The 25,533-nt window shown below is 56.2% G+C and overlaps 1 protein-coding gene across 2 annotated transcripts in view; it reads right to left on the minus strand.

Annotated features, from left to right (window-relative positions):
• Nucleotides 1-25,498, minus strand: part of TRIP13 (thyroid hormone receptor interactor 13) — a 36,778-nt gene extending 11,280 nt beyond the window's left edge. The window contains exons 1-14 of one of the 2 annotated variants that reach the window (XM_042953785.1): nucleotides 25,327-25,493; nucleotides 24,487-24,652; nucleotides 22,698-22,827; nucleotides 21,916-21,971; nucleotides 21,120-21,210; nucleotides 19,513-19,585; nucleotides 16,899-16,962; nucleotides 15,999-16,085; nucleotides 15,650-15,756; nucleotides 13,173-13,326; nucleotides 10,818-10,930; nucleotides 9,632-9,701; nucleotides 9,132-9,263; nucleotides 8,366-8,709 (exon numbers count right to left, since the gene is read on the minus strand). In XM_042953785.1, the coding sequence (XP_042809719.1) occupies nucleotides 9,168-9,263; nucleotides 9,632-9,701; nucleotides 10,818-10,930; nucleotides 13,173-13,326; nucleotides 15,650-15,756; nucleotides 15,999-16,085; nucleotides 16,899-16,962; nucleotides 19,513-19,585; nucleotides 21,120-21,210; nucleotides 21,916-21,971; nucleotides 22,698-22,827; nucleotides 24,487-24,652; nucleotides 25,327-25,418 (1,299 nt within the window). In that variant the 5' untranslated portion in view covers nucleotides 25,419-25,493 and the 3' untranslated portion in view covers nucleotides 8,366-8,709; nucleotides 9,132-9,167. Of the gene's footprint in view, nucleotides 1-8,365; nucleotides 8,710-9,131; nucleotides 9,264-9,631; nucleotides 9,702-10,817; nucleotides 10,931-13,172; nucleotides 13,327-15,649; nucleotides 15,757-15,998; nucleotides 16,086-16,898; nucleotides 16,963-19,512; nucleotides 19,586-21,119; nucleotides 21,211-21,915; nucleotides 21,972-22,697; nucleotides 22,828-24,486; nucleotides 24,653-25,326 lie in introns of those variants that run through there. The other variant, XM_042953791.1, reaches the window with a different exon arrangement.
• Between the last annotated feature and the right edge of the window lie 35 nt (nucleotides 25,499-25,533).

A 25,533-nucleotide genomic window follows, 5' to 3' on the forward strand; every position in this document is an offset into this window, starting at 1 on the left:
GGGCTGGAGTACAGAGTGCGACGCGGGCCAGGGGCACCTGGAGGCCGTGGAGGCGGCGCCTGGGAGGGACGGGGGCCCAGGGGAGCACTCACAGCCGTGGGGGTGTGTGGGGGCGAGTCGGCGCCCACACCTGGGGCCGTGGGACAGAGCAGACCAGCAAATGGAAAACAAGTTCAGAGTTTCCAGAATTACAGAATGACGAGACTGTCCCCGCCTGCGGCCACCATCCTGAAGTCTGAGGGCACAGACCAGCGAGGAGGTCCAGATGACCGGGAGGGGTGCTCAGGCGGCCAGGTCTCTGAGCCCCACGTTCGGGGTCACAGAGCCCCTGTCTGAGAGCGCGTGGTGGGAGGGGGCGCAGGCGGTGACAAGTTCAGAGTCGGCAGGAGGAGTCAGGGCAACAGGAAGGACAGACAAAGAACTCGCAGACCAGCCCACGGAAATGCACTCGAGGCAGGGGACGGCACCGAGACGAAGGGAGGAAAGACACAGGGACACGTGTGGAAGTGGAAGGCGGAGCGGCCACTGGACTTGGACACGGAGTAGGGCTGCACACCTCCTCCGGGGGCGGTTTTAGACACGTCTGCCCGGAGAGGGACAGGAAAGGGTGCCGCTCCTTCCGTTGTCGCTCAAAACTCCTCAGCGCAAGGGACACTGGAAATGCTGGCCGGGAACCGGAGGTTTCGAGGGTCGCGGCCCGAGGGTGGCTGGCATGGGCAAAGAGGCCCCGCTCCGTGGGCTGCGCCCCCACACTGGCCTGAGACCCTCGCCGGGTCACTCCATGTCTGTCACCCACTAGCAGGAGATGACACGGAGGTATGTGAGTGGGGTTTGTGTGGGGAATAAAAGGACACAAAGAGAGGACATGGTCGGCAAGGAGCCCAGGCATGTTAGGGTGTTCTTTCTGAAATATCCCATTGTGACCATCCTCGAGGCCACTGTCCCCTCGTTTGGATGATGCATTTGGGCTGAGCCACAGGAACAGAGACTCGCCGCACCAGCCAGAGGGGGGCCAGATGGGGCCATACAGGGGTCCGACGGAGACCAGACAGGGGTCAGATAGGGGCAATCCGGGGGCTGGTGGGGGTCAGACAGGGGTTAAGCAGGCGCCAGATAGGGGCCATACAGAGGCTGGCGGGGTGAGACGGGGGCTGAGGGATCAAGTGGGGGCCAGGTGGGGGTCAGATAGGGACAGGGGTCAGACAGGGGCCAGATGGGGGCCAGACGGGCTGGTGGGGGTGAGACGGGGGTCAGACTAGGCCGGACCGTCGGGATGTGCACAGATCCCAGGACCCCTGGTCTGTCCCTGAGGGTCTGGGAGCACCGACTGCCTAAGGTTCTAGGCGACTAACGGGCTTGTGCCGAGCAAACCAGGCGTCGACTCCAATTTCTCACGGTGACGAGACAGGGTCGTTACCCACACACAACCGACAGCTCGTCACCCGCTGAGGTTGAAGTGGCGGGTGCCATACTTACTTGTCACACTAAATAAATGTGCAGCCACCGGTTTCCCAGCAGAGGAAACTGGAAAATACACCAACTCTGGGTTGATTTCGGAATAAAAAGAGGGCCGGACCCGGTGTCGTGCTCCACTGTTCCTGCTAAAAGTCCGTCTCTTCGATCAGATGTGGGCATGGTTTCCCCATCTGTGCATCCCACTTAAGCAACAGGTCCTCCCTCCCTTTCATTCCAAAAATTAGGCCAAATAAAACCTAGCCAGACTGCCAGTTGTTCTCCAAAAGGGAAATAAAAGAAGTCATGTGTCAGCAGAAAATATAACTGTTATAGGCCAGTGGGTGGGGCAGGATCCCACCCCTACATCGTGTCCCACACCCAAGGTGTTAGCGGCAGGTGCCCAAAGCCCAGGGTAAGATAAAGTAGGCCCTGGGGCCCTGGGTGGCTCAGGGGTTCAGCATCCCACTTCAGCTCAGGTCACGATCTCTCTGTTTGTGAGTTTAAGCCCCACATCGGGCTCGCTGCTGTCAGTGCGGGGCCCGCTTCAGATCTTCTGTCCCCCTCTCTCTCTGCCCCTCCCCTACTCGCTCGCTCTCTCGAAAATAAACAAAAAACTAGGCCCTGCCAGGCGCTCGGCTTTAGCTCACTTTGTCGTAGCCACTCAAAGAACGTGTTCCTTCCCCAATCACAGGTGAACATGCTCACAAGTGAAGACAATCACAGGTGGACGTGGTCACAGGTGAGTAAGATCACAGGTGAACATAGCTATAGATGGAGGTGCTCACAGGGGAAGGGTCTGTGTCGTCCGGCTCCCTGGGCACCGGGAGGAAGCGTGATGTGCAAACATGAAATTGGGGTGGCCTTGACGAGAGCGAGCACCCACGGATGAAACGAATGCAAGCTCAAACTCCACACGCAGAGCTAACTCAGGATGTCGCTGATCTTAGTCTCTTTCTAGCCCCAAACACAGCTGGTTCTGCTGACATGGGCATAAATTACATGGGTCAGGATGGCAGGAGAAATTAAGATAGCCCAAAGCAGGTGCTTGGCTTAAGCACAGGTCTTTAAAATTCACAAATCAACATAAAATAACATCCGGTTTGAAAGACTCACCATGGTGGCTAAACCAGGCCAGCTCTGGGAGAAGTGAGGCTCCAGCTCCGGGAAAGGAATCACGGGGGAGGGGACACCGCAGGGACAGAAGTGGGGGAGAGGCGGACACCGGCAGCACCACCTGAGAGCCAGTGAGGGCTGCTCTGTGCCTGAGGCCATGCTGTCCCCGGCTCCCCGGGCTCTGTGGCCACACCGGAGGGGGGCGGGGGAGGGAGTGGGTGGCCGCGGGGTCGACGGCTGGCATCCCCTCCAGATGTCCCTCACCCTCGTCGTGGAGTCGCGTGCAGCAGCCAAGGCCAGAGAGCAGGGGCAGCGCACCGGCACAGGCTGCCTCTTCGAGCACAGGTGCGTCCTCTCCCTGGGCCTCGGTGGCCCCCCGGCCGGGCGAAGGGCAAAGCCAACACCCGTCTCAGGGAACCGAATCCAGCATGCCTTTTGCAGGCGGTTCCAAGTAAAGGCGTCACCTAATTTCCATTCCAGGTGCCAGCAGCCTGGTTTTGCCTTTCACAGACAGGGCTGCTTAGCGGCTCCGGGCAACTGGGAGCGAACGGGTCAGCCCAGCCGCCAGGACTCCCCGAGTCAGGATCACAAGCCTACGTGTGGACGAGGAGCTGCTGGCCTACGCGGTCTCTCGGGGACCGGCCGGCGACGCCGCAGCAGGGTCCTGGTGCTGCTGGGCTTGTCTCCCCGCCACCCCTCCGCCAGCACAGGGAGAGCGAGGGGTCACACGTGCCCAGGACCCGGGCCGAGTGGAGCAGCGGCGTCCAGCTGTAGGCACCTCGGCAAGTGCCAGCAAATGGCCCTCATTTTCTGAAAAACTCAAAAAGAACAAAAAACAAAACTACCTTAGAGCAATTGCTAATCCCAACCCCAGCGGTTGAAAGCAGACCTCCTTTCCCATACTGTCTCGGGGAGACTAAAGAAATCTCTGGAACAAGTCCGACTCGGCGGCACAACTGAGCACCATCTCCTTGCACAGCCCTCCGCCAGTCCGGCGGGGAAACGCCACGGGAAGAAACGCTCACGGCGATCTTCCCAGGTGACTGCCAAGAAAAGTGAAGCGGGAGAGACAAGTCTGTGCCTCAAACCAGCAACAGAGACTAGGTCAGGACCCACGGATTCACAGATGCCACCCCACACGCTCTCTTTCCCGGGAAACCACCGCCGAGTGAAGAAAACCACTAAGAATAAAACAAGGTGTGCAGTACCGAGGCTCTGGGACACAGGTGTCCACAAAGCAGAACTCAGGACGTAGAAGAAGGGTTCCAACCATCAGTGACAAGTCAGGGGGCACAGAAGGAGTACTTTCTTTCACGTACGCCATGTCAGGTGACAGGGAAGGGACCATTCCTGATGTGTGTGAAAACGTAGGTGACGAAAGAGATCGCTGGTTGCACGTGGTGACTCGGTAGATAAGGAAGGGACACTTCCAGTCAGAAATACCTCAGATGGTCGAGAAGGATAGTTCATGGTTACAAATGGTAATGAAAGTAACAGAGAAGGACTTTCTGGTCATACATTGTGACCCAGGTGACAGGAAAGGCTCCAGTGGTAAGTGGTAAATCGGTGGACAGAGAAAGGTTCCTAGTCATTAATGACAGCTTGGGGGTTAGAAAAAGATGGTTTCCATTCATAAGCAACAACACATGTGATAGAATAATACTGTTCCAGTGATGAATGGTAGCTCAGCCAGCAGGGAGAGAAGGTTCTGGTCAAAAATGATCATCCAGTTTTGATAGAGAAAGAATGATTTCAGTCATAAATAACTCAGGTGACACAGACAGACGTTCCCAGGGATAAAGCTTCAAGGCTTTCAGCCCCAGATTAGAAGTCAGATAACGGACGGTGAGGGTTTCCAGGGACAAACCACTGGTAAGTGGCAGGTAAGTGATCAGAGGTGATGGAGTCAGAAAGACTTCCTGTCAAACATGAGAGCACAGGCGACAGGTATTGAAATGTTCCTGTCATAAGCCGTAATTCACACAACAGCAAAAGGTTTCAAGCGGTAAGTCCCGTGATGGAGAAAGTTTCTGGTCATAACCGATCATTCCGATGACAGAGGAAGGCTTCTAGTGCAAAGGAATAACTCAGCAGAGGCAACTCCGGCTTCCAGTCATCAAGTATGCCTCAAGGTGGTGACAAGAAAGACCGCCAGTCACAAGCGATAACTCGTATGACAGGGAAGGAAAGGCTTCCAGTTGTAAATGATGCGCGAGTGGTACAGGAAGGAGCCCAGGCGCTAGTCATGGCTCAGGTGGCGGAGAAACACGGACTTCATCGTAAGTGACAACTCATGTAGGGGAGAAGTGCATTGTCAACCTGAACTGTAAATTCAGCAGACACACAACAGTATTCAGGTGACAGAGAATGAGGATTTCCAGGCATAACTGATAAATCACGGAGGAAAAAAAGGTGTCTGATCGTAAAGGATAAGCCAGGTGGTAAAGACAGATAGTAGCCAGTCATGGATCATAACTCACGTAATACTGAGAGAGGACATTCAGCCAAAAACACCTCAGGAAAAGAGAAAAAAGTTTCCAGAAATAAATGTTCAGTAAGTTGATAGGGAAGGACATGTTCCATCGTAAATGGTGACTCAAAATGGTAGACTAGGGTGGGTTTCAGTCATAAACTATAACTTAGGGGATACAGAAAGAATCCAATCTTAAATCCAATCCAAAAGCAACGGAGTTTCGCCATAAAGGATAATTAGGAGACACGGAAGGAAGAATTCCACTCAAAAATGACAACCAGGGTCATGGAAAGTTCTCCAGTCTTAAACAGTAGTTCAGATGGCAGTGAAGAAGGGAAGGGTTTGCGATGGTGACTGACAGCTCATGTGATCAGCCACGAAGGTTTCCCGCCGCAGGTGGTAAGTCCAGGTGCCGATATGTTTAGGAGACAGGGCAGGAGGACCCCTGTCACAAATGACGACATACAGACAGAATGCGATCCATTACTGACAACTCGTGTGGTAGAAGTGGAAGGATCCCAATCAAAAAATAACTCACGTGACAGAGGAAACAGCTTTCTGTGAATGGTAACTCATCTAATAGAGAAAGGTTTCCAGTCCTAAGTGAGAACTCACGTGATAGAGATTACATTTGTGGTAAGTTGGGTCTGGGTGTCTGTGGGGTGCGGGGACAAGAAGCACGAGGGAACGTGGCGCTCACGCCGCTCACTGTGCCGAGAGATGACCTCTGCCTCTGCTTGAGTTTCCCGCCAGCATCCACGAAACGTATCTGCTCTTAACTGACCCCTGGAATGGTTCAAGGGACCAGTCCTTTCTCCTGACAGGGGGCTCCACCAACAGGCCGTCTTTGCTCCAGTGGCCTGGTTGGCTGATAGAATCCAAATTGCTGGGTCTGCTTGGCCATCTGAAGGCTCCCAGGCCCAATCCGGCTTCCTCTCTGGTTGGGGCCCCTACAGCCTGGCGGGGAAGGTGCTCAGGCGGCAGGGACCGAGGAGGCTGACCGTCACCGCACCCGAGCTGTGGGGGGTGTGCCGGCCAGAGAGGTACGTGAAGTGCTCGGGGGAATGACAAATGCAAGGACGGTGGCACCGGGTGGTTGTGACTATGATGTGAGGACATCCTGCAGAAAAGGAAAAGCTGAGGCCAGCGGACAATGAGTGGAGAGGAGTGTGAGGGCCAGAGAGGCTCCAGACGCTCAGAGAAACACAGCTCATGCAGCAGAAAAGCGGAGAGTTCGGTGGTCCAGCACCCGGACACAAGGTGGTCGAGTGCCCCCAGGGGATCCCAGACCACGACCCAGGCACAGACACCTGTGTGAATGGGTCCCGAATCTAACTCCCCAGACCCGCTGGACCTTCTGAGCCCGCAGAAGTGGCCCCCGAACTAGGGCTAAAGAGCACAACCTACCTGGGGACGTGCCGGGTCCCCAGGACTGAGCTGTAGAGGGAGCACCAGGGCCACACCCCAGGGTGGCACCGAGGGAGCCGGAGGGGAAGATCTGTGAGCGTTCAGGACTTCAGGCGCTTTCTCGGGACACGGGGTCAGATTTCCCGGCCAAGACCCAAGGGATGAGTAAACCGGCCACTCAGGGGCCCTTGGAGGCCTAAAGACAGATGTGGCCACGTGGGGCCATGGCAGCCAAGGAAGGGGTGGCTGGGTCGGCAGGCCTGTGACGGCAGGGGCCAGGCAGCCGTGGGGGAGAGCTCACCAGAGCCACCTGCTTTTCCCTGCTGTGTGCGTTGGGAATGAAGCAACACGCTTAACATCGGGTCCCTGCCCAGTGGTGAGAGCCATGCCAGTGGGGAGAGCAGGGGGCAATCTTGGAACTGACCCCCCATGACGGTCTCCCAAAACCAACACCAGGTGGGAAAGGGTTCAGGGGTGTGCCCTTCCCACCTCTGCTCACTCTCCGCCTGGTCCCGTGGAAACCGGGACGCAGTGATGACCGTGGGCTCCCTCAGACATGGCTCAGAGGTGGCCCTCCTGGCCCCAGTCCCCACACCTCTGCTGCTGAGGCATGGTCTCGTGGCTACAGCGGTCCGTGGCTCATGCCCGCTGATTTGGAGGACTCAGAAAAGGGGCCCAGAAGGCGGTCACACACACACTGCCCTGCCTACAGGTGACCTCTCTCTCAGTTTAATCTCACGGCCCCTCCGGGCTTCCGGGGACAGCACTCGGCGTTTCGCCCATGAGGAGTGGACTGCCCACCCCAGGAACGCAGCTCTGCTTGCCCCTCGGACCCGCCCCTTGTGGGCAGGACGGCCCTGAGCCAGCGGGGTGTCTAGCGATGCCCGGCGACGTGCACCTGGGAGGTTTTGGCTGCTACCCACACAGTGCCCCCGACACAGCCCGTACCAGGGGACGAGCCCAGGACCCGTGTCCTCTGTCTCGGGGCCCATGTATGACCCCCTCCTCACACTTTGGCCCACCCATCTCCAGCAGGCCCCTCCGGATGGCCAAGTGGGTGCGATGGCCCACGGCCCTTCTCCTACACAGGCCTAGCGAACTAGGTTCCGAGGAGGAATGAGAAGCTGGAAACACTCATGCCCCGCTGCCCCCTCCCCTGCACGGAAGTTCATACTCACGCACAGCCCCAGGCTCAGACATGCACATGGACACACGCGGCACGTGGGGAAGACAGAAGGGACCGCAGAGCCTAAGAGGGACACGTGGCAGGGTTGGTGGCCTTCGCTGACCACGCTGTCCACCCCGGGGTGCCGGCTGAGCCCCGGCACCCCCTCCTGTGCCACCACCCGGGGCAGCGCCACCCTCTAGGGGCCCTTGGGCGGATGCATCAGATGCACCCACAGAACCTCTGGAACCCACCTTCTGGGAAACTGGTCTTGGTCTGGTGGCCTCCCGCGCTTAGATCTCGTTTTCTGCCCGCAGGGTCTGGCTCTGGAGCCCCTGCCCCCGCCGTCCCCAGTCCCTCGGGCTTCCCTTCCCCCTGCCTGTCTCCCTTACCCTGTCTTTCCCCCCATCTGCCCCGGCCCAGCCCCTGTCTCCTTCCTTCCATCCAGGCACCTGGACACCAGGCATTTCAGCAAAGTCGAGATGAGGTTGTCTCAGGGTCCCCCACTCCTAGAGCACGGTGCGCCCCTCTTCTCCTGACCCCGGTGCCCACAGACACCGCTTTTACCCCCTTCAGGGCTTGAGGAGGCCAGAGCCAGGCTCCAGGTTCCAGATGCGGCTCTTGGTGTCATTCCCATAAATGGTCACAGTCCCTTTTGACACCTCAAGGCATGAAACAGGCTAAAAGCTACATAATCGCGGGAATGTCTCAATAGAATCCACATCGTCGGAGTGGAGACTCAACATGAAAAGTTCTGGTGGAATACGCTTTAATACTTAAAAAGCTCTGTAACAAAAGCCAACGTGGTCTTCAAAACGTGTACAAAACATGAGCGTGAAATCGATTTGAGCGTCAGGTAAGCGCAAAGCACATCCTGTGAGGTGCGCCAAGTTCCAGCCAGCTTGCCGTACGCGGGTGACGTGCCACCGCGCGCAGCCGCAACGCTACTGCAAAACGACGGGCAGGAAACCGTGCGACGCCGCCTGTCCTGGGGCCGAGCTGCGTGGCACACACTCACCCGATCCCCAAACTGCACCTTTCTCACAAATAGCACCTTTGTGCGAAGCCCACTCTTCCTGAATTGTTTTCTCCATTTCTAGAACATAAGAATAGGTTTTCTCTTTTTACTCATTAGTCTCTGAACCGTTTGCACCAAATAAAAGAGGCTCAGGTCAGAGAGCAAAGGCCACCTCATATTTCAGTGACCCAGATGTTTTTAACACTGGGATTACATTCTTATTTAAGACAATGTAGTTTTTTCTTTTGCTTCTTAAAGCCTGTGTTCATGGCCTATTTTAAACCAATTTTGTCAGCATTTTGCATCTGACTTGTCTAGAGGCAGGATGGAGTGAGCACACCTAGACGGCAGAACTTGAATCATCTTTTGAAACAGTGAAAATGACAGGCCGATTCGTCTTAAAAACACATCACATACGACACACTGCTTTGAACACCACTCAGCCTCGTGGGCTTCCGGCCCGGGCAGAGCGTTCGGAGACTTCTGGGCAGCGACGTCACCTGCCGACTGTGCCCACGATCACGGTGGGGTCCGGATCAGACGCAAGACGAGAGCTGCTTCTTCTCTTCGAACTGCTTGTCCACTGCCAGAGACAGGGCTCGAAGGAAGCCCTCGATGGTGACAGTGGGGGCCTGGAAGCAGACATGGGTACATGGGCCGGTCGTGCCCCCGGTGGGGCTGCTGGCCGGCACCCCCAGTATGGGGCAGGGCAGGGGACTCCGAGGCCCTGCTCCGCGCGAGTCCATGGAGGGCCCAGTGTGAGCAGAGGTGTGTGAGACGCCCGCAGGCCACCTCCTTGCTTCAGAGGCACCGAGGCCCTCCCGCCCAGAAGCCCATCGCTTAGGCATGGAGGTGAGTCAGATCCGTAACGGTGTTACGTGCAACTCCCCGCGAGGCCAGGCCCCGCCACACAGAGTGGTGGTGGTGGTGGGGGGGGGGCACAGAGCAGCGGTGGGGGGCACAGAGCGCTCAGAGGCAGGGGCGGCCACGGCGGACTCACCTGGACATACAGCGCATGAGCCAGAAAAGGGAGCTTTCTCAGGACGCGGCCGCTGAGACCCTCGCTCTTCCTGTGAACAGAACCACGCTTGGGGACGGTTTCCCTCATCTCCGAAAGTCCCCTCCCCTATAGCTGGCCTCAAGGTGGGCTGGTGGCCCCTGGTCCTCAGCTCCTGCCCCAGGCGGGACACGATGCTTGCCGCCCTGAGCTGCTAGCCGCCCAGGAGAGGCACACACGACATGGTGGGCACGCGGCCAGTGGCACGGATCCCGAGGAAACCAGGCTGGTCCCCATCGACTATTTTTGTCCAAGTGTCAGAACTGCCCTCTTCTGCCTCATCTTGACCAGTTTCAATCTCTTCAAGAGATAACCCGAAATATAGTTTCTTCAGGCTATCCCGTTGTTCAAAAGCTTCCACAAGCCTCACGGCTTCAGGATGAAGTTCAAACTCTGGTCACAACGTGGCCTCTGGGCCGCCAGCACCACCACCTGATCTCTGCCGTACAGCCCACAGGAAGTCCCCCACGGCCTTCCCCAGTTCTCTCCAGTTTGTCCAAATTCTAACTGTCCTTCACTCCACTGCAACTGTGCTCCACTCCATCTCCCCACCTTCCCTTCCTGCCACCCTGGTCACCAAAGCCATGTGGGAGGTCGACCACGCTGCCAGCCACAGGCCCCCAGCACGTGTGCAGCCACTGGCGCTCAGGGGCCGAGCGCTCCCTCCTGACGCCTAGGGCTGCCGGGCCGCGTGCTTTCTCTGACTTCCCGAAGCACCAAGCACAGACCCCTGCCGCTGTGTCCTCTGCTTACTCAGACAGAAGCTTCCACTTTTTCCTTCTCATCGATTCGTAAAAATTTAACAAATGCCGTTTAAGAAATCAGGACTACGTCACGAGAGCCTCATCTGGATATCTATCTTTTCAGAGAGAAACACAGCACTGCTTTTTACTTTCTAACGGTGCCTGTGGGAGGGTGGCGGACCTCTAGGCTCTGGCCCAGGAGCCTGGGGCCAGGGCAGTCGGGTGCTCTCAAAGCTCTCTCAGCGCCTGTGTGACAGACGCCTCGGGGTCCCAGTCCCTGTCCTCTGACCCCAAACCACGACCCTAGGCTGCTACAGTCAGCTACAACCGCCCCTGACCACAACAAATGCACTTTTCTAGGTTATAAAGATGAAGGCAATGCACACCTTGAAATTTCACTCAAAAGGAGACTCAACCTTGACACGTTGTTTTCAATGAAGCCAATCATCTCCAGCTCCCGGAGGGTCAGCAGCTGCTGGCGAGGGTATATGATCTGACACTGGAGACAGACACAGGGCGTCACGGCGCGGTTCACGGGCAGAGTGCACACTGTCGGCCACGCGGCAGCAGCCCATTTCTCAGAAACATCCCCTCCCCCAGAAAGGCGAGCACGGCCACGCCAGGACGCGGGCCGCTCCCCTCTCGCTCACAGGACACGTCTCGGAGACTAGCGGGGACCCAGCCTCTTCTGTGCTTTTGATCAAGACGTGTCTTCACTACGTGTCAGGGCAGAGAGGGACTCGGAAGGGCTGAGGCCAGCCCGGTATTGGGTTTCAAAGGCGTATCACAACCCAGGGAAGCAGAGTCGAGCTCAGGAATCAGGACTTGGCCTGCCTTTCAAGGGGGGGTCTCCATTTTTTTTATTTTAGTATTTATTTGAGGGAGAGGGAGAGGGAGAGGGAGAGAGAGAGAGACAGACAGACAGACACACAGAATCCGAAGGAGGCTCCGGGCTCCTAGCTGACGGCACAGAGCCCGACGCGGGGCTCGAACCCACAAACCATGAGATCATGACCTGAGCCGCGCAGGCGCCCCTTCATTTGTTGTTTTTAAGACAAGACCGTTGTGTGGCAGGTGGCACAGCCTGACCCTGGATCTGGACTTCATTCCCTTGTGGGCCACGTGGCTGTACACGGGAGGCACTCTGCCAAGAAGCGGCACCTGACAGGGCGCCCAGGGACCAGCACTGAACGACTTCTAACGTGAACTGCTCTGACTCAGTGACCAGGAGATAACGGAGAACAAACAGCTTGGTCCGCACGGTTTGGAGGTCTGGTGAAGGCTGTGAGTAAATTTAAGCAACAGGGTTTATGCCAGGAGTGTTCTCACCTTCCTGAGCCTCCCTGGGTCCCTGCAGCCTCCCTGGGACTGCCCCCCGCTGCCCCTCCGGGTGCACGCGACAACCGCGGGCTCCTGATGGAGTGGGCCAGGCACACGCCGACAGCCTTCAGGACTGGCCCAATTTCCACTCCGTCATCGGAATGGCTTAACTTCCTGCAAACCGGTTGAGAACCCCTGTCCCACACGCTCAGCTTCCAGGAAAAGTTCGTACGTTAACTGGCGAAACATCTCCCGGATGCGCGGCACAAGTAGGAGCGTGACCACCGTCGGGATCCCATCACGCTGACTTCTCGGCACCAACACTTTCCGGAGCTCACCTGGGACCTCAGGTCAAGGCTCCCCGGGGCCGCCACTTTCTCCGTGCCGCAGCAAAGTGGGACGGGGTGCACACGCCAGACCAGCCCTCCCATCCCTGTCAGGGGCTGTGTGATCCCCGCCGAAGCTCTGTGGCGCCGGGCTGGGGGTCGATCCCACCCCCGCCATCCTGTTACGACAACGTCACGCCAACGATCACCACGTAAATCCCCGTCCGTCGGTTGGCTCGGTTACTGCCTATCTCCCAGAATCAGGGTTCAGGAACGCTCCCCTGGGGGAAGGGACTGCCTGCCTCAGGCCTGCTGTGCCCAGTGCCCTGGACTCCTAGCACCAGGTTCTGCCTAGAGTGATTTACACCAGGCCCACTGGGAGCGCGCTACCTCGCCCACTGCTGCTGTGCTCACTGCTCACTAGAACACGGGACTGAAGGGACGTTAATGCTGTAGCTAATGATACACTGTAAACCGCAACCCAGGCAGGATGACCCCTCTGTGAACTATGACCTCCAGTCAGGAGGACGTCCCTGTGAACTGTGACCTCCAGTCAGATGACATCCCTGTGAACTGTGGCCTCCAGTCAGGTCTCCCTATGAACTAGGACGTGTCCGGCAGGTTTCCACGCCCCTCCCGGCAGATCGATAGATCACATGATCACAATCATCATTTTGCACTAAAAGAGCAAAAATATAAAGTCGGTGGCCATAATTTCTTTTTTTTTAACTTTTTTTTAAATTTATTTTTGAGAAACAGAGTGAGACAAAGCGTGAGAGGAGGAGGGGCAGAGAGAGAAGGAGACACAGAATCCGAAGCAGACTCCAGGCTCTGAGCAAGCGGTCAGCACAGAGCCCGATGCGGGGCTCGAACCCACGAACCGTGAGATCATGACCTGAGCCCAAGTCGGATGCTCAACTGACTGAGCCACCCAGGCATCCCAATAGTTTCAACTATCAGCTCAACCTACAAAACACACCAACTGCAGTTTTCGACCTAAGATGGTTAATACCACGTTCAAGTAACTCATCCCGTCTCGGAATTGGCCACTAAGGACACACAAGAAGCCCGGTTGGAAGCAAAAACGCCCCGTACCTTCATCAGTTCTTCCAGACAGGAGAGGTAGATTTTAAAGATGGCTGCTGCAGAGGGCGGTCCGATGTACTGCCTGATGTCAGCCCTGTCCACGAAGGCCACGTCGATCCTCTCCGTGATGTTGGAAGTGGTCAGAATCACCACGTTGCAGTGCCTGGAGGCAGAGGAGTGAGCGCCAGTCGGCCGGTGCCTAGTGATTCCATCACCGCCCCCCCCCCCCCCCCCGTCCTCGAAGGTTCAGAATTCAGCCAGCGTCTCAGCCGGCTGCACCCCACGTCCCAAACCCGGCCTAGGAGGCCTCCTGAGGTCCACACCTGAGTGCCTGCCGGGCCCCCAACTCCCACCAGGCTCTCTTGGATTCAACACAGTGCGCCAAGGAGATGTTGCTCCTGTCTTCCAGCAAGTTGTCCCAGACCCCCACTTGACTGTTCCCTCTCTTCCATCAACTGTGGCATGACGAAACTCTCACTTTTCCTTTTTTCTTCCTCCCCCCCCCCCAATTTTATTTTTATCTCTAGAGACAGGGAAAGTGTGTATGTGCAGGGCGGGGGGGGGGGAGGGGGGGATAGAGAGAGGGAGGGAGGGAGGGAGAGATAGAGATAGATAGAGAGAGAGAGAGAGAGAGAGAGAGAGAAAATCCCAAGCAGGCTCCATGCTCAGCTTGGAGCCCAGTGCAGGGCTTGATCCCACGACCCGAGCCAGTATTAAAAGTCAGACACTTAACCGCCTGAGCCACCCAAGCACCCCCGGAGCTCTCACTTTGTGTGCAGCGCCCTGAGCACCCCATCGACCTGCCAGGGCACAGCCAGCTGAACAACTCGACGCGCAGCTCTCGCGACTCCCACACGCGTGGAGCTGAGGTATTTATCCTGTTTACGGGCTGCTTCCCCTTTAGCTTCCAAAGGGCAAGAGAGCCCCGTGGTCCAGTCTGTCGGCCAGCGTGGCCAGCACACGGCAGGCACAAGGCATCCCGCGAGCACGCTTCCCAGGCCGCTGGGCTTGGTGTGGGGGATGTGGCGATGCTCCCCCGGGGCCCGAGTCAACACACAGGCCAGGCCGCAGGAAGCGTGTGGCCTGGGGAGCCCCCAGGAAGGCCAGCTTCACCTGGTGTCTGGAAACAGGTGTGTAGTGCGGGGTGAGCAAGGGTGAGCCACTGAGGGTTAGGGGCAGGGAGTGTGCAGGTCACAGGAGTCCGGGTGGAGGGATGACACGGCTGGGATTCTTGTCTGGGGACGGGCTTTGTCCCAAAGAGTCAGACCCACACAAAGGAAGGCCTGGAAGGGTGGCCTAGAGGGGCCTGAACAGGAAGCGTGAAGTTAAGGGCACAGGAAGGGGTGAGGGCAACCAGAAACCCGTGCGTCTCCATTCCCTCCTGAGCCCCCACACCTGCCAGCGACAGGAGGGGCACCGGGACCCCACCTTCTGGCTCGAGCAGGGGCTGCACAGTGAGGACATCGGGTCAATGGGAACCCTGGAGGCAGGAGCTGCAGGGCTGAGTGAGCGCCCCGGGAGTGTCCGACGCCCAGTCTAGGTGGACCCGCAGGCCCGCGAGGGGTGAGCAACAGAAGAGGGAAGGAGGCGGACAGCAGAAACTAGGCGGTCTGGAGAGTGGAGGAAGGGGAAGGGTGGCTGGAGGTCTGACGGTGCGGAAAATTCCAGGGAGGGCAGATGGCTCTCAGGTAAGGGAGGGGCAGAAACCAGACTGAGGAGCAGGGGCGGGGCTGGGAGCAGAGCCCAGGGAGGAAGGAGGAGCGGCTACAGGGGCACATGGCTGGCCCCGAGCAGGGTGGAAGCAAGCAGGCCAGCAACAGCTGCGGCTCAGGAAATTACAGCCCCTCACAGCAGGTCGCAGGTCGTAAACCGTAAATGTACTACTGCGGGAGGCCCGGGAAACAGCCCACGGCACGATTCGGTTCCCCACCAGTCCACGCGGACAAGCTAGCTCTGCAGCCGGGCAGCCTCCCAGTGGGAGAACGATCCCGGGACCCACCGAGGGCTGTGATCCGGGGTGGGGGTGGGGGCCCGGACCGAGTCAGGTTACGAGGAGTCACTCCCTAAAGCTGCACGGGCTCAGTCAGGGCACACTGAGCACGGGCCCCGGCCCTGCAAGGCTGGGCTGTGGAGACGTGAAATCTGGCCCCATGAAGCGCACGCGGGGGGCGCTCGCCTGTCCGTCACCAGCCCCGCAACGCCAACCAACGCTGGGCGGTGCCGGCATCGGTGCCGGAGGGCGGCCGTGTTTCACGGTCACGCGCTTCTCCGCACACTTGAGTTTCGCTTTATGTTTCCGATACCTCAGTGAAAGTACCTGTCCCCGAAGCGGTGCATTTAGCAGATACACCGCCTCAGGTGTGGGAGAAGGGCCGAAACTCAGCAGCCGTGTGTCCACTCAGAGGAGCTGAGCGACGTGTAGAGGCGTGCGGCCACCTCACACCCTCCCTGTGGCTTCTCACGTGAGACCACCGTGTCAGCGTTACCTCTTAATCTGATCGATCTGGGTTAAGACAGCGTTGACCACACGGATGGCATCTGACGGCTCGGTACCTGCTCTGCAAGCGTTGCGGGCGGCCGTGAGGCTCTCCACCTGTGGGGATGGGGCGACGGGTCGGAAAGGACAGCACCCGACCCCAGGGGCAGCCACGCGCTGCATCAACCGAGCAAGCGAGGGACAAGTGAACGGGTACGCGTGAGCCCGCTATGCCAGGAGCTCGACGTGCGGGACGCCGGGGAGGAGAGGGCTGCGTGACAGGAGTGCCGGATGGAGGACGGACTCAGCCAGGGGTCCAATTTCCTTCAGTCACGGGTGTGATGTCCAGCTGCGCCTACCTCATCAATCAGCACAAACACCAGCGCATCTCTGTCATCAATCAAGTCCTGAATCTTCTGGAACATCTTCGTCACCAGCTTGCCACTCTGGAACCAAAACGCTCCTTTAATGTTGACTTGTACACGTCACGCCGCCTGCCGCACACCCTTATCTGCCGTCCCTGCCCAGCCTCGTTATGACCCCAGGTGGCCCCACAAGCCCATTGTCTCCTGACGGCCCCCTGGAGAAATCCCTAAATCCAAGGAGCCAGGGCCACACGGGAGAGGCCGACCCACACGATCCCCTCGCCCCGCTCCACGTGCCAGGAAGCGCGCCCGAGCCCACGCCGGCTCAGCCCTGAGCCGCCTGGCACACACAGGTGCCTCAGTGCCCTCCCTCCTTCCTTTTGCCTGCCATCCGCACCACCAGGAACAAGATGGGTCATGGATGCAAGCTAAGCGCACTCCCTACGGGTGCTCCCCGTCCCGGCTCACCACCCTCTGGAGGGATCTGTTTGCACCGGTGCCCGGGCAGAGCTCTCCTGTGCTGAGAGGCACCTGCAACATCACCTTGGCTGAGCCCCGCGGTTTGGACAGAGGAACACAGAGGAACGAGGCTCAGAGCCCCGAGGGCGTGCTCTCTGAGGATGCAGCCCTCTGCTGAACGCAGGTCCCGTCCTCAGAGAAAGCTGAGTGTCTGTCCCGCCCAAAGGTCTGGATGCCACCAGCAGAGGGTACTCTCGGGCCTATTTTCAAGTTACCGCTCAGTTCTGGAACTTCCCTCCGACCGCGAGTCCGCCCTACTGTCACGTTACCTACTTCCGTCTGAAGCTCTCGGAGGAGAGTCTGCCTACTCTACGAGACAGCCGTCCAACTACATGGTTGACAATGCCGACAAGCAGAAGCGATGCTGATACTTACTTCCGAAAACCACTTAGAGAAGAGGCTGTGGCTGTTTATTTCAATTAATTGGCCGTACCGGTACCTGAGATGACAAAACAGAGTTACAACGAGTGGCTTGCAGATCGCTCCTACGGCACCCACAGGGGCGGCAACGCTTCTGCTGTAACCCAGCATCCCTCCGCTGCCCACTAACTGGTTAGGTCACCACAGCTACCAGCGACGGCTGGTGCAGCGGCCTGCGCAAGTACTTACGACAATCTAACAACATGCAATCAGCGGTCCTAGCTGAAGCAAACTAAGGGTTTTGAACCGGAAAACATCTCTGCATCAAAACAACAGTAACATCCCTCTCACTTTTCATCTGCTTGTAACTGACGTCTCAGGTGCTCTAAGAAGCGTCACCAGCAGTAACGTGGTAGCAAAACAAAACGTAACCGTCAGACGTTTTCTGGCCAGAGCTGAACGTGTTTTCCTCCCTCCATAAACCCAACGAGTGGACAATCTGTTTCCCAGCAAAAACTCACTTCCTGTGGACCCCAGGGCCATGGGGCACCCGGAGGCCCCGATGTCAACCTCAGTATATACTGACAGACTGCAATCTAGCACTGGTCCTCTGTGCACACGGGACACCTGGATGCACTTAGTTCTAACTAAAATCAAACAGGGAGCGAGACGGAGGCAGAAGGGAAGCCGAGCCCCGTCCCCTATGCCTCGAAAGTCCACATGGGAAAAACAATCCCTTTCAAAAAATTGCAACTGGCTAGCCACTAATTCTGTTTACCAAAGAGGGGAGAGACAGACAACCTAATGGAATAAAGACTGGGTTGAATACTGAACGAAATTAACCCTAAGGCGTTTCGATCAGGTGAGCAACAAAGGCTTGCTAAGGTTTCTTTCTGGCATTTCTAAGCCACAAAATAAATGCGTATTTCCAGATGGTTGTACTGCAGGAAGTTTTCTTTCTTGCGGTAACATCTTCAGTGTCCAGTGTGCCAGGTAACGGCTCCAAGAGATCTGCAAGGCACAGATGCACCTCGGCAGGTCAAGACAAAAGCCAAGTTGCTTACGCAGAATAAAAGGTAGAAACAGAGCAACTTCCCTACACAAAAATTCTCCCGGGACATTTTTGAAAGGGAAGAAAATAAAGTATTCGTCCTAGGATACACGCTGGAGTAACAAGTCTCAGATCAATCCCCTGAATTAACCGGAAAAGGAGACGAAATCATCGCAACAGCATCTGTGAATGGCGCCAGACAGCAGGCGTCAGGACTGTCACCCAGACAGGAATGAGGGAGCCTGCAAGCGCTCTGGCTCTCTGCCTACAGCGCCTTCCAACCGCGACCCTGGAGGGGACCCAAGACGTGCACAGCCACTGCGCTGACTTGGACACAGAGGTCAGAGTTCGAGGAGCCCGAGGCAGCTGCAGGCTGCAGAGCAGAGTTCCAGAGGGGAGGTAGACACGCAGGAGTAAAGCTCCAGGAATCACATGGGGTCCCTCTGGGTCTTTGCTGACACTCGGGCGTGTGTGAATACGGAAATCCCAACAGGCTGGAGAGCCGTGAGGGGCACGGCTCCTGGTGCTCACAGGCTGGGAAGCTCAAGTTCCCAATGGCCAACGTGCACAGTACCTGCTATCACTCAGGGTGCCCAAGTGAGATCCCAGAAGGGCCTCACTTCACTATTAAGTCTGGACTCCTTTCCAGTAAAGCTTAAAAACAAACCTCAAAAGGGTTGCCCTAAATCACAAATGCAATGCCTAGCAGAACAAAACCCGACAAAAACAATGTCTGCATTCAACCAAAACTTACCTGACAGCACAAGCAGAAACGGACCCCAAACCAGGAGAAACACCAGTCAACAGAAAGACCCGGAACTGACAACAAGGACGGACTTAGTAGGGAAAGTTGTGAAATGGTGACCACACACCAGCTCAAACATTTTAACAAGAGGATGATGCGGAGAGAATTGAAAAGTATAAAAGGAACCAAGTGGAACAGCCAGAGAAGAAAAACATGCAAACAGAAATGAAAATGTCACTGAATTAAAAGCAGATTTGACATCTTAGAAAACTGCCCAAAATGCAACACAGAAAATTCTAAAATCCTCAAAGAAAAAAAGCCACATTGGTGGCCCAGGGGGGAATATCAAACAGCTGAACACGCAAATAAATGGGTCTGTTCCTAGAAAGTGAGTGTGTGTAGGGGGAATTCGTTGAGAAAATAACGGCCGAATGGTGTCTAAACGCAATGACATCGTAAGCCCCGAGAGAGACAGAACTCGAGGAGAAACAGACAAATCCACCCCTAGCTTGGCCATGCCTCTCTCAGGCAACAGGATGGGAGACCATCAGCGAGAGCAGCAAGCATCCGGCCCTGAGAGCAGACTGCATTCTGACATACACGTGGGACAGTCACCCAAAGGGCACGTGCTGATCGTTAAAGCAAGCGCCGTAAACGTGAAAGACTGAAACCCTTAACTCAGAACAGTGCTCAGTACGGGAGTTAATTTGCTCTGAAAGAGAGGGATCTACCAGTAAAGGAAAATTATGGAGAAATAAACAGCTTCCATATCACACATGAAAAGCAAGCGACCCCGTCCTGCCGCTCCCCTTTCTCGAATTACCAGAAGTTACCTGCTCGAAAGTCTGATGGTCAATTTCTGGGCTAGTGCCTTACACAGGGATGTTTTTCCAGTTCCCGGAGGACCTGTAACAAAACCCAAGCAGATGTGTTTTTAAGTCAGCATGGTAACAAATCCCTTAAAACAACGGGAGCTGCATTATCCCCGGCACACACAGCAAGGAGTGGGGCTCAGAGCTCCGAATGCTGTTACCCCAAGTACTGCCGGGCAGCCCACAGAGAAGTCGGCTAGCAGTGTGCGTGCTGCAAAATATTAACACGCTTCCCGAGGCTTTCCCTTTTTCTCCTTGTCTGACCTCGGCCCGTGTTTCTACTCTTGGCTTCCATGTCCCCAACACAGCATCGCCTGCCGGCCTGTGCGTCCCCTCAGCATCCGGAGCGAGCACCTCTCCTGGTCTCCATCTTCGCGGACACCCTCCTTGTCCCCACACGTCCTCTAGAAAACCCACTCGCTAAGTCACCTTGTGAAAGGTCAAACACCTTTCATGACAAGCATCTGGATTCTTAAGGCACTGACGTTTGTCATTCCTGCAGCCCACAGCATCCCCGTCTTCCACGGCAGCCCACGCTAAACCAGAAGAGCAGCAGGCGAAGCCCTGCTCGTACAGCTTCTTGTCCCGTGTGCCACTGAGCAGGAGGCCTGGCAGCAGCTGAGATGTCAACACAGAGGAACAAATGCATCTACCAGAAGATGCAGACACTTTCATATCTGATCTGCCTGCATTCTTGATAATTAAAGAAACATAGAGCCGATTCTAAATGGGAAATACTTGATTTCACTAATCAAAATACCCCCGGATGGTCTGCTCAGAACCCAGTATCAGGACAATATGCCGAGATTATCTGCGGTTTAAAAGGCCCCGTGTTGGGGGTGCCTGGGTGGTTCGGTTAAGCATCTGAACCTTGATTTCGGCTCAGGCCAAGATCTCACGGTTTGTGAGACTGAACCCCGAGTTGGGCTCTGTGCCGACAGCGTGGAGCCTTTTCGGGATTCTCTCTCCCTCTCTCTGCCCTTCCCCCACTCGTGCACTCTGTCTCAAAACAAATAAATACAATCTTAGAAGAAAATAAAAGATTTTTAAGACTCCACAGAAGCGTGTGGTCTTAACTGGTCTCAGAAGCTAACCACCCCCACCTCACTATTATTTGGGCATTCTCTCGATTTCTTTCTAACCAGGAACATCAAGAAAAAATCCAACGTTCTCCTCTGAGAAGATTCAGACAGAATTTCAGTGAAGCAGGGCTGTTGTGGTTTATGGTCACAAAGCGAGGCCCTGGGAATGCTACAAAAACGTGAGGCAGTTCCTGCCCAAAGGACCGTACGATCACTTGGGGGAATTGGGCAGTTATATGAGAAGTTTAATAATAACATAGAAAAGTCACAAGGCAGAGACCCGGCAGCTGCCGAGTGAAGGGTCAGGTGACACATGCCCAGGGTAATGTGAGCTAGAGTGGCTTCTCAGGGAGGGGACATTCGAGGACAGCTCTGGCTGCATCAGAAAACAGAACTGTAACCCCTTGAAGGTCAGCGGGACAAGTAAAAAAGCCTGACTTCACACGGTTTACCTGGTTAAAGAAAGAAAACCCCACACGCTCTTACCGTGAAGCAGCACCACCCGGTTCCAGGCGATGAGATTGCTGTCGACGTTCTTGTCTGAAAACAGCAAGGTTGTCATCACGTAATCGAGGAGCTGAGCGAAGAAAGGTAAAACGCGGATGGAGGTGTGGACAAGGCAAAGGTTCCCACCAGATGTGCTGCCGGAGCTCGTGCCCGAGGAGAGGGGCCGGGCGCCAGACCACCCCTCGGCGACTGCTGGCGCCGAGTGCCGGATGCTTCACAGGCTTCCGTTTTGGAAGAAACTCCAAACGTACGAGACCAGGTTGGCTGCTGCTACTCTAAGTATGCAGACAAACACAGGGGTCCCGCCAAAGGACAAGACTTGGCAAGTGATGAGTGGGCTCCTACCTCTGGGACAACACAGCAGCGGGCAAGCCACAGCACATTCACTTAGGACAGCCAGGACTGTGGTCGCGCAGCCCGGGTGATGTGGGGGATGGACTTCTAGTGTCCCCCACGGCATGCAGGACCCTTCCCCTTGAAGGGGGCTCAGACGAGCTGGCGCTTGCTCAGACCTGCCGACCTGCTCTGTCTGCCCCTTGGCCCTGCCTCCTCCGTCCCAGTGCGTTAAGAGCACAATCCGGTGAAAGCTGTCTTTACATTCTGCACCCGCCCCTTCCTCCCCCATGGGACAGACACCCGGGACACGGGCTGCCAGGAACCATAAATTCCCAAAAGCCTATTTGAGTCACGGGGCTCCAAGATGCTGGAGGGCAACACAATATTGATCCCAACTCAGACAGCCGGGACTTCCTGCAAAATTAGCACAGCAACTTACATGAGACTTGACTTCCACATCATATACCAGGCTGTCCCAAAGCCCATGGAATTCAGCTGGGAGAGAGGAAAACAAAAACCTAATTTTAGGAAAACAAGCACCACAATGACCAGTGAGGTCTGCCCTGAGTCACTGACGCTCTCCACCGCACCACACACCACAGGCTGAGAGTCTCGTTACCGGGAAGTTAAATTTTTGAATTGTTTCTTAAAAGTTTAATTTTTCTTTACAGATGCAAAGTCACTGCCAGTCACTCAGCTTTCAACAGACAACCGAATGGAGTACGGAGTTACTTCCTCATCACGTGACCACGCGCAATTATCTCTTGTGGACCTGAGCTCTCCCACAAGCACATAGACTGCCCCACCGTCCTCCCCAGCAGCCAGCACTTGGGTGGGGCCGAGGCAGGTCTGGGCCGGCTGTCACGACACCACAGGTAAACGCTGAGGACTCCACCGGCTAGAACCAAGGCAAAGTCCACAGGGAAGCACGGAGAAGGCAGGAGGAAGGAAGGGGCCGGCAGGTGACCAACCGGGAAGGAAAGAGCACCTCCGGATTCTCAGCACCATCTCTGAGGGACCCGCCTGCAGGAACACAGCCTCACAATGGAGACCCCTGCTTTTATCTTCTGCGATGCGCTCTCTGTTTCACAAGAAAAAAAACACCCCGAAAGCCTACAAAACAGATGGATGAATACAACCTCCTCAGCTAACTGCCTTGGAGAGAGCAGGCCACATGCCGACGTCCCAGGTGCGTACTGCCCGGCGCCAGTGCTCACGCACCTGCGGGCAGGACCCAGTGACTCGCCGCAGTTATGTTCTCGGTCTCCTCCTCCAGAGTCTCACTGCTGGGGCCGCCCTCATTCAGCTGGAAGACGTGAAGCGAAATCGTGCAGGCACCCAAGTCGATGGGCTGTGATGAGAGGGAGAGCAATCAACCCACGCAGACCGAACTCCCTTCCCAATTCTAGCCATGACAATTACCCGGTAAAGTCCAAAAATAAAAATTGAATATGCAGAACGTTAGAAACTCGTTCGTAGGTTAGGAAAAAAGCCTATCATATTCAGATTCAGTATCAACTCTTTAAGATGTTTCTCTCTCCCCTTTTGACTAAAAAACTACTTTATTGTTTTTCGTAATCGTGAACATTACGTGGTTAGTGAAAACATACAAACGATACAGGATGAAGTTTGTCAAAGTCGCCCATCCAACCTCACACAGCCACACGTACTTGACCAAAAACGGATTCAACCACAGTTTTCTAACTGTGCCTTTCCTGCTTCTTTTTCACATCTGTCATATTTACTGTGATCGTATCATCTGCTTAGTCAACCTCTAACTGACGGATAACCAAGATACTTCGAGTTGTCAGCTACTATTAACAACATACATAGAAAGTCGCCCTTGCACTTCTACAAAATCACATAATTACGTCTGAAGATGAATTTCTCTAGGTGAACAGGCAGAGCCAAAGATGAGAACGTTAAAACGTCTAATCGCTGGCCCCAGCACCCTCCACTGAGGCTGCGTTAACCTGTCTTCCCTCAGTAGCGTGAAGAGCGCCTCTGCGTCCGCCAAGCTGTCCAAAATCAAGTATGATGGGTAAAACTCACAAAGCCACGGGGCACCCGGGTGGCTCAGTCGGTTGAGCGTCCGACTTCGGCTCAGGTCATGATCTCACCATTCGGGGGTTCGAGCCCCGCGTCGGGCTCTGTGCTGACTACTCAGAGCCTAGAGCCTGCTTCGGATTCTGGGTCTCCCTCTCTCTCGGCCCCTCCCCTGCTCACGTTCTGTCTCTCAAAAATAAACATTAAAAAAATTTTTTAAAAAACCCCAAAACTGACAAAGACACAAATGTTAGTTAGTCCCAGTATAAGAAAGGAGAGGTCCACCTTCTAAGCAAAATTTTGGAGCCAAACCAATGCTTCCCAACCGATTCCTTGTAAGACACGAGCCATGCGGGTAGAGGGGATGTATCAGACACTGGGTTGTTTGTATAGTGACAAAAAGGTCCCAACACACCCACCCTCTCCCACAAAGATGGTGGGCGAGGCCGTCCGCACGCCAGACTAGACGAAGCCCTTCTCCACGGAAGGCCCATCTCATCCCTCAGCCCCCATGCCTACTACAGTCTATGCCGGTGGAGCGGTCCATGGACATCTGCTGCCTGGAAGGACAGAGAGCAGGGACGGAGGCCTCATCAGCACAGCCCATTCCACGGCGCTGCGTTCTGCTTTTGCAATGGTCCCCCTACTGTGCTGTGAGCATCCTGACCCCGGGGCCAGCCCACTCCCAGCACCTGGCTCTTCCCAGACAAAGCAACAGATAAACGAACCACTTTCTGACAACCCACCACCAAAGCAGCAAGCAGACATCCGTGATACTGACGTTGCTTTTTTTTTTTTTTTTTTTTTTTTTTAAGGTAAACTCAACACCCGACATGGGGCTTGAACCTATGAACCCAGGATCAAGATCGCATGATCTGCTAAATGAGCCAGCCTGGTGCCCCCATGACACTAACTTTGTATTCGACTATGGATTAGCGATTTCTTGGCAATATGAATTAGTCACCTGTGGGTCTTTAACCTTCAACTCTGTGTCAACAATAGACACAGACTGCACGTTTCTGCTCAGAAAAGGATCATCAAACTCGGTCCACGTGTAGTCACCAAACACAATGTTATGTCTGTTGAGCAGCTTTCTAACGCTCAGCTTTATATCTTCCTTTTTGGCAGTGCTGGGAACACAAGACACAGAGGTCAGGATGGTAACAGGCGCCTTCTACAAAATCAGGCCTTTCAGAGCACAGCGGTGGGCTCGCCTGGGGGTCAGCCCCAAGCCAAGCCCTGCCCTCCATCCGCCAAGAGGCCACAGCAACAGCTCCTGCCACCCGGGGCTGCCCCAACGGAAGATCAGCCCGGACACACAGGCCTGGCGTGCGCTGCGAGCTCTCGCTAGTGCTGCTACTGTTAGGAACGAAGGCGCAAAGCTCCCACAGCCGTGGGGTTGCAGCCCGAGTCCGCATTTTAACAAAAGCCCGAGGCCTGTGATTCACGTGGGAAAACTCTTGACACTTTCGGACTGGCATTCAAGGCTTCCAGGACGCCGACCGGTTCTGGACCATACCTGCCTCCGCCCCGCCTCCCACACTGCCCCAGCCGGCCGCCCCCTCGGCGGCAGGCAGGCCCGGGAGGGTCCACCCTCCCGGGCGCCTGCCCCACGCAAGCCACACCCAGACCCCTCTGAAAGCTGCGGACCACGGGGGTTCGCCTGGGGTCCTGAGAGATCAGGTGGTGGGCGGCTGGGGTGACCGAACAGCCCGACAAACGCCAGCTCCGAGGATAACGTGCACACGCGCCCCTTCCTCCCCGGGCCCGTCCGGCTCCGCTTGGGTGCGGCGCCCGGGCTCACCTGCCGCTCCGCTGGTGCACCTCCACGTGGACGGTCGGCGCCTCGGCCACGCAGGGCAGCGCCTGCTTCAGGTCGCCCACGGCCTCGTCCATGGCGCCGCCTGGAGCAGCGGGGACCCGGCCGGAGCGTGGCCGCCGCCGCCTCGCGCCCCGAGCCGCCGCCGCCGCCGCCACCGCCCGGGCCGCCACCGCCCGGGCCGCTCCAGCC

This window comes from Panthera leo, chromosome A1 (genome assembly GCF_018350215.1).
Source record: "Panthera leo isolate Ple1 chromosome A1, P.leo_Ple1_pat1.1, whole genome shotgun sequence".
Taxonomy (NCBI): Eukaryota; Metazoa; Chordata; class Mammalia; order Carnivora; family Felidae; genus Panthera; species Panthera leo.